The sequence below is a fragment of the Elephantulus edwardii genome, unplaced genomic scaffold, assembly GCF_000299155.1.
Source record: "Elephantulus edwardii isolate Elephantulus edwardi_28Jun2011 unplaced genomic scaffold, EleEdw1.0 scaffold00224, whole genome shotgun sequence".
NCBI lineage: Eukaryota > Metazoa > Chordata > Mammalia > Macroscelidea > Macroscelididae > Elephantulus > Elephantulus edwardii.
The window spans coordinates 53,109-62,008 of NW_006399974.1; the positions used below are offsets into that span (position 1 = coordinate 53,109).

The window sequence follows — 8,900 nt, forward strand, 5'->3', positions numbered from 1 at the left end:
ATATATATATATATATATAGTAAAGGACTAATAGATCTTCCTAGCTTCGAATTGAACAGAATGAGTGGAAAAATATGGAACAACACTTGAAAATATACAAGCTTACTGGTCTGATTAGAGACTGGTGAATCCCTCAAAACTATGACCCTTAATAACCCTTCAAACCTGAAAAAAAGTCAGGAAAGGTGTGGTTATTTTGTTGGTAATAACATAAGACAAAATTTATATAAAAAAGAACAGTCAATTAAAAATAAGAATAAATAAAATAGAGAAGCGCTAATTCTGACCTCAGGGGTTTGACTTAAGCAACTGCTTATATGTAGACAGGACAAAGATGATTAGTTTTTCAGTGTAAATGAAATTGTTGGGGTTTAAATTTACAATACTGAAATCCCTTTGATATACACAAGTAGAGATATTATTAAGGCACTTATGTACACACTATTGAAGTTTAAAAAAATGAAGTCAGAGAAGTAAATAAATTTTGGTGTCATCTATACAAACTGTACTTAAAATTATAAAGTTAAGGATAAGAATGAGGGCTGTTATATGTAGGGTCAACAACTGTTTACTGGTCTCTTCTGAGATGCAGAATTTCAATGCTAAAACTAGCAAAATCCCCATCCATTTGTGGTGAATTAGTCATACTACAGGTAGCTCTGATGAAGAGTTATCCAGAAACCCCCATTAACCCAAGCCAGACAAAAGAACCTGTCACTGCTTTTCCCAAAAAAGTCAAGTCTTCCACATAAACTGAACTGAGGAGTGAGGGGAGGGGAGAAAACATGGGAAATTAGGATAGAGAGAAAATACCTAACAAAAGACAAGAGCCCAATATTTGAGGGGAGGGGGAATAAATCCTGAATTTTCATTCATTCATTTCAGTATTTTTCCTTCAAGTAGAGAGAATATGCTAAATATTTAAATGTCCCTAGATTTAGGAACTCACAAAATTTTCCATCCAAAAAAACCATTAGAGGTATTACTGTTACAGTTAAAAGGCATACAGATACCCCAAGAGTTGATTAAAAAGTAAGTTACATTCTCTGGTCAGAATACAGGTAATTCTCCCTTCCTGTTTGTAACTGACAGTCTTTTTTTTTCCTTTTTCCCTTCCTGTAGGGCTAGAGAAATTAATACAAATCTATGTCGATACCATCAGCAGTGGGAAACTGCCATGCATGGAGAACGCAGTCCTGGCCTTGGCTAAAACAGAGAACTTGGTTGCAGTGGAAAAGGCCATTGCCCATTATGACCAGCAGATGGGCCAGAAGGTACAGCTGCCCACAGAAACCCTTCGGGAACTGCTGAACCAGCATAGAAACTGTGAGAAAGAGGCCATCGAGGTCTTCATGAAGAACTCCTTCAAGGATGTGAACCAAAAGTTTCAGAAGGAATTAGAGGTATAATATAATTGTTATCCTCCACAGTATGACAACACTTTTCATAAAAATTGTTTTAGATATTTCCTTTCTTCTGAATGCTATAAATTAAACAAAACTATGAATTATTTAAACTGTATTATAAAGGATTCTTTCATTTTTTTATCTTTTCAAAATAGTCAAAATCACATTCTTTTTTTATTTTAGCAAGTTAGGTTAAATGTTTTCAAAATTCTAATAATTTCTCTTTCTTTTTTAAAATTTTACTTTATTAATTTTAATGAACATTTACAGAGATTTTAGATTTCCATTCATTCATTGTTGCATTTTTCTCCCTGCGGAGCCCTTCCCCCAAGTTCACTCCTCTCTTTGAAAAGTAAAATAAAAATTCTTTCATTGGTATACAATCCTCCCGCACCCCCCTCCCCACCGCCCTGAGTACACTCCTCTATGCAACCTTAATTCTGGACTCTTGTGATAACCATTAATACCCAATCACATATAACTTTTAAACTGTTCTCTCACTCATCTATTTCAATGCAGTATACATTTATCCAGTTTTTCTCAGTCTTACCCCAACCCTGATGTCAGTCTCATTCTACAACATTGGCACCATGCAATATTTGTCATTTTGTGACTGAGATATTTTATTCAGCATAATGTCCTCCAGGGTCACCCATTTTGAATAATATTGCATGAGTTCCTTGTTTTTCAATGCACCAAAGTATTCCATTGTGTGAATATACCACAGCTTCTCTATCCATTCGTTTGTTGATGGGCACTTGGATTGTTTCCAACTTCTTGCAATTGTAAACAAAGCTGTGATAAACATGGGTGTCCATATATATGCTTGGATGTCGGTTATGGTATCTTTAGGGTATATTCCCAGTAGCGGAATTTCTGGGTCAAATGGTCTATTTGCCACTTTTTGAGAAAGCACCACACCATTTTCCACAGTGGTTGCACCATTTTACAATTCCCACCAACAGTGAATAAGGGTTCCAGTTTCTCCACAACCTCACCAGCATTTGTTGCTTGCTGTTCCATTAAATTTTGCTACTCTGACTAGGGTGACATGATATCTCATAGTTGTTTTGATTTGCATCTCTCTTAGAGCTAGGGATTTTGGACATTTCTTCATGTGCTTGTTGGCCATCTGAATGTCTTCTTATCTGTTCATATCCTGTGCCCATTTTTCAATTGGTTTACTTACCTTGATCTCGTTGTGGTTCTCAAATATTTCATAAATTCTACATATAAGTCCCTTATCTGACATGTCATTGTTGTTGCTGTTGTGTGCCATCGACTCACAGCAAACCTATGTACAAGAACTCCAAATGCTGTTCTATCCTGTGCCAACCTAGCCATCTCAAATGCACTTATTCCCACCACTCCAGTCACAGAATCGATCCGTCTCATCAAAGGTCTTCCTCTCCTTTGCCACCCTTCCACTCTGCCAAACATGATGTCCCTCTCCAAGGATGAGTCCCTCCTTGCAAAATGCCCAAAGTATGTCAGATGAAGCTTCAGAATCCTTGACTCCAAGGAGCATTGCGGCTTCACCTTCCCCAGGACAAACCTGTTTGTTCTCCTAGCAGTCCATGGTATATTCAACACTCTTCTCCAGCACCACAGCTCAAAGGCATCAATTCTCTTTCTGTCAACCCTATTCACTGTCCACCTCTCCGACGCATAGCACGTAATTGCTAAGACGATAGCCCGGACAGGCACACCTTCGTTTCCAGGCTGACATCATTGCTCTTCAGTACTCTTGAGATGTCCCGCACAGCCGACTTTCCCAATGCAATTCATCCCTTGATTTCCTGGCTGCTGTTACCAAGAGTGTTGACTGTGGAGCCAAGTAAACTAAAACTGTTAACTATCTCAATCTCTTCACCATCCATACTGATGCTGCCAATTGGTCCAGTGGTGAGAATCTTTGTTTTCTTGATGCTAAGTTTCAATCCATATTGGAGGCTGCAGTTCTTGACCTTCTGCAGCAAGTGCTTCAGGGCCTCCTCAGTTTCAGCAAGCAGGGTTGTGTCATCTGCATAACGCAGGATGTTGGTGACTCTTCCACCAATTGTGATGCCACATTCCTCTTTGCACAGCCCAGCGTCTCAGATGATCTGTTCTGCATACAGATTGAAAAGGTATGGAGATAGAATACATCGCTGAAGGACCCTTTCTTGATTTTGAACCGTGTAGTGTCTCCTTGTTCTGTTCTGACGACTGCCTCATGGTCCAAGTATAGGTTTCATATTAGCACAATCAAATGTTCTGGGATTCCCATTCTTCTCAGAGTCAGCCATAGCTTGTTGTGATCCACACAGTCAAAAGCCTTTGCATAGTCAATGAAGTACAGATAGACATTCTTCTGGTAGTCTCTGCTTTCTGCCAAGATCCATCTGACACTAGCTGTAATATCCCTAGAACCACGACCTCTTCTAAATCCATCCTGCACATCTGGCAGTTCTCTGTTGACATATTGTTCCAAACATTTTTGGATAATTTTCAGCAAAATCTTGCTTGCGTGTGATATTAATGATATTGTTCGATAATTTCTGCACTCTGTTGGGTCACCTTTCTTTGGAATGGGAACAAATATCTATCTTTTCCAGTCAGCGGGCCAGCTGGTTGTTCTCCAGATTTCTTGGCATAACTTAGTGATCACATCCAGGGCAGTGTCTGTCTGTTGAAATATGTCAATTGGTATGCCGTCAACTCCTGGAGCCTTGTTTTTTGCCAATTCCTTCAGAGCAATTTGAACTTCCTCCTTCATCACCATATGTCACTTCATGAAATTCTTCTGTGTCAGCCAATTCCTTCTGATACACTGACTCTGTGTATTCCTTCCATCTTCTCTTGATACTTCCTGGATCATTTAACATTCTACCCAAAGTATCCTTAATTATTGCCACCCATGGTTTGAATTTGTTTTTCAGTTCCTTCAGCTTAAGAAATGCTGAGCAAGTTCATGATTTTCTGACTCCAGCTCTCTGCACATCTCATTATAGTATCTTGCTTTGTCGTCCTGGGCTGCCTTTTGAAATTTTCTGTTCAGCTCTTTGTTTTCTTGGTTTCTTCCTTTAGCTTTGGCTTCTCGGTGCTCTAATGCAATATTCAGAGTCTCTTCTGACATCCATCTTGGTCTTTTCTTCTTTTTCAGCCTTTGTAATGAGTTGGGTTTTTTATCTGGAGTGAGGTGTGGATCTTGCTTGAGTCTTCTGCAGATATTTTTCCAATTTTGCCAACACCATTTGTTTAAATACTGTCGTTTCCCTACTTGACTCATTTCATCTCCTTGTCAAAAACCAGTTGAATGATTTCTCTTTCAATATTGATGTCATTACTATTGTCGTTAGGTTGTATTGTGTGAATTCTGGTTCCCAGTAATCCCATGTAAAGCACAGCAAAACCCTGCCCCAAACTCTGCTATCCTTACAAAATCTATTGTTCTTTTTGATGTCACTTTTATGTGCATCAAGTTGGTTGTGACTCATAGGGACCCTATGTATAACAGCCCTGAAATCTGCTCTATCCTGAGAAAACTCTATTGTCTCTGACACACCTACCTCCATCACCCAGTCACTGAGTCAATCCATCTCTACAAGGTCTTCATCTCTTTAGCTGTCCTTTCACACTCCCAAGCATGGTGTTCCTCTCTAAGAACTGTTTCATCCTTGAAACATGTCCAAGTATGTCAGACCAAGCTTCAGAATCCTTGCCTCCAAGGAGTAGCCTGGTTTCCTCTCTCTAGGATGAACCTATTTGTTCTCCTAGCAGTCCGTGGTATATTTAATACTCTTACCAGCACCACAGCTCAGAGGCATCAATTCTCCTCCTATCATCCTTACTCATTATCCAGCTTTCTGATGTGTAGAAAGTAATTGTGTGAACATTTAATTGTGCTTATGCCAAAGCTATAATTGTACAAGGGGGCAGCAACAGAACAGAGCAAGGAAATTGCTTGGTTCAAAAACAGGAAAGATGTATGCCAGAGATGCATCCCATTTTTATATTTTTCCAATCTATATGTGGAATAGATCATCAAGAAATCTTGGTTCTGTGAGTTGGAATGTGGCATCCGGATTGGAGGAAGATACGTCTATAACATGCATTATACAGATGATACAACCTTGCTTGCTGAAACTGAGGAGGAGCTGAGCCATTTGCTGCAGATGGTCAAGTACTGAAGCCTTCAATACAGATTATAGCTCAATACCAAGAAAACAAAGATTCTCACCACTGGGCCAATCATCAGCATCATGATAGATGGTGAAGGGATTGAGATTGTTAACAGCTTGAGTTTGCTTGGCTCCATAATCACCACTCTTGGTACAGAGATAGGATGCATCCATAGCATACACCTTTATTGATTTTGAACTGTGCAGTGTTTCCTTGCTCTGTTCTGATGACTGCCTCTTGGTCCAAGTATAAGTTGTTGGTTTTGGGTTTGGTTTTTTGGGGTTTTTTTGCATAAGCACAATTATGTGTTCTGGGATTCCTGTTATTCTCAGAGTTAGTCACAGTTTGTTGTGATTCACACAGTCAAATGCCTTTGCACAATCAATAAAACACAGATAGACATTCCTCTGGTATCCTCTGCTTTCAGCCAAGATCCATCTAGCATTGACTATAACATTTCTACAGCCACGGCCTTTTCTAAACTTAGCCTACATATCTGGCAGTGTTCTGCTGATGTGCCTTTCCAGTAATTTTTAAATAATTTTCAGCATGATCTTGTTTGCATCTAATAATAATTATATTGTTTGATAATCTCCACACCCTATATGACCACCTTTTTTTTTCGGGAATGGAAACAAATATGAATCTCTTCCAGTCAATTGGCCCAGTGGTTATCCTCTAGATTTCTGGGCACAACTTGGTGAGCATGTCCAGGGGATTGTCTGTGTTGAAATATGTCAATTGAAATGGCATCAATTCCTGGTGCCCTGGTTTTTGCCAGTTCCTTCAAAGCAGCTTCAACTTCTTCCTTCATCACCATATGCTCTTCACTTGATCTTTTCCAAAAGACTGAGAAGGGATACCTCATAGTATCTTGATCATACAGACTTTTATGACATTTTCTATGTCAACCAATTCTTTTGGGTATAGTGACTCTGTGTACTCCTTCTATCTTCTTTTGATGCTTCCTGGGTCATTCAGCATTCTGCCCACTTAACTGAAACATCCTTAACTATTGCAACTGGAAGCTTGAATTTTTTTTCCTCAGTTCCTTCGGCTTAAGGAATGCTGAGCGAGTTTGACCTTTTGATTTTCCAACTCTAGCTCTTTACACATTTCATTATAATATATTGCTCTGTATTCCTGTGCTACAATTTGACATATTTAGTTCAGTTCCTTAACATTTTTATTTATTCCCTTAGCTTTGGCTTCTCAGTGCTCTAGTACAATATTCATAGTCTCTTTTGACATCCATTTTGGTCTTTTCTTCTTCCTCTGTCTTTGTAATGACCATATGCGTTCTTCAAGGATGATTTTCTTGATAACCTCTCACAGCTCAGTTCGTCTTTGCTAATTAGTATTCAAGACTTCAATTCTATTCCTGAAGATGGTTTTTAAATTCAGGAGGGAGTTCAAGTTCCAACTTTGGTTCTTGTGGATTTGATTCGATTTTCTTTAACTACACTTGCATACAAGTAATTGATGATCTGACCCACAATCAACATCTGTCCTAGTTTGCACAGCGGATATTGAGCTTCTCCAGCAATTTTTCTCACTTATATAGTCCATTTTGTTCCTGTGTAGGCTGTCAGGTGAGGTCCATGTATATCATCACTCTGTGTGTTTCTTATAAAGGTATTTGTAATGAATAAATCATTGATTGTACAGAATTCTGTCATTCTGTCTACAGCATCATTTCTGTCAACAAGTCTATGTTTCTTGACTACCAATCCTTCTCCATTCCCAACTTTTGCATTCTAGTCACCAATTATTATTAGTACATCGTAGTTGCATGTTTGATGTATTTCTGACTGCAACAATTGGTAGAAGTCATCTATTTCCTCCTCTTTAGCTTTGGTTGTTGGTGCATAAATTTGAATGATAATGGTATTAACAGGTCTTCCTTGTATACATATAGATATTGTCCTGTCACTCACAACATTGTATTTAAAGATGTATTTCAAGAAATGGTCTTTTTAACTATCAATGTGACCATGGTTTTTTCTCACCTTTTCATTTCCAGCATAGTAGATCATATGACTGTCTGATTAAAAATGTCCCATGCCAAACCATTTCATTTCACAAATGCCTAGTATGCCAATGTTTATGCATTGCATTTCTTCCTTAACAATCTCTAATTTCCCTACATTCATATTTGTTATATTTCACATTCCAGTCATGAGGCTCTGTTTGCAACTCTTCCTCCTTCTCTGTGATTCCCAGTAGGAAGGCTCATCCTCTGGTGCCATATCTGCCAGTCTAACCTAAGTGTGCTTTGTTGTATTTAGGGTTTTTGAATGCCTATTATTTCAGAAGTGGATGGTCAGTTCTTCTCCCTAGTTTGTCTTAATCTGGGGACTCAGCAGTAGAGCAATATTTGACTGACAAATATTTAACCTGAAAAAGCTGATCAGAGAGTATGCCGGTAACAAACCGATCAGGTGTTGGTCATAGGGGCCTACCCCTTTGGCACATATACTGTGTTCCCATCCTCTCCCTGCCTTGCCAACATACAACCCAATTCCCTCTCCTTGCCCCACCAGCACCTCCCACAACCTCTGTCCTTGTATTTCCTCTTCATTACCCTGTAATATTAGTGCTCCTGGGGCAGTGGTGTTGGGATTTGTGTATAAGAAAGTTTATGTGCTTCTTATAGAAGGGTTCAGGTGCCAAATTTGCCTCCTTCAAAATAGTTGCTAGATAAGTGACATTCTTTTCCAAGGTTTACAAAGCTGGATATTTGCAAAAGGAGCATCCCTGCATCAGACCAGAGGATCTAGATAGTCAAGATACTATTATGATGAGTTAAAGCAAAAGTTTGATTGATAAAGGCTCTTGAGTGATATAATGCCCTTAAAGATGTTATTCTGTTGTTGTTAGGGTAAGTGCCATTGAGTCCACTAGAAATCATAGCAACTGTATGAACAACAGATTGAAACCTTATCTTATCCTGCACCATCCTAGCTATCTCCACCATACTTAAGTTGATTATTGTAGTCAATATGTTGGTTTCACCAGTGAGACCCATGTGTATAGCCTGCGTTTGTTTCTTATAAAAGGTATATGCAGTGAATAAATCATTAAATGTGCAGAACTCTATCATTCTATCTCCAGCCTCATTTCTCTCACCGAGCCCGTATTTTCCAAGTCCTGAACCTTCTTCTCTGTTCCCAACTTTTGCGTTCCAGTCGCCCATTATTATCAATGCATCTTGATTGCATGTTTGATCAACTTCTGACTGCAAAAGCTGGTAGAAATCTTCTATTTCCTCCTCTTTGGCTCTAGTTGTTGGTGCATATATTTGAATGATAGTGGTATTCACTGGACTTC

General features: G+C 38.9%; 1 protein-coding gene across 1 annotated transcript in view; it reads left to right on the top strand.

The window, feature by feature from the left end:
* The window catches only part of LOC102846469 (interferon-induced guanylate-binding protein 1-like), a 41,764-nt gene that overhangs the window by 23,155 nt on the left and 9,709 nt on the right, over positions 1-8,900 (top strand). The window contains exon 6 of the mRNA XM_006898229.1: positions 1,123-1,403. Within this exon, the coding sequence (XP_006898291.1) occupies positions 1,123-1,403 (281 nt within the window). The remainder of the gene's footprint in view (positions 1-1,122; positions 1,404-8,900) is intronic.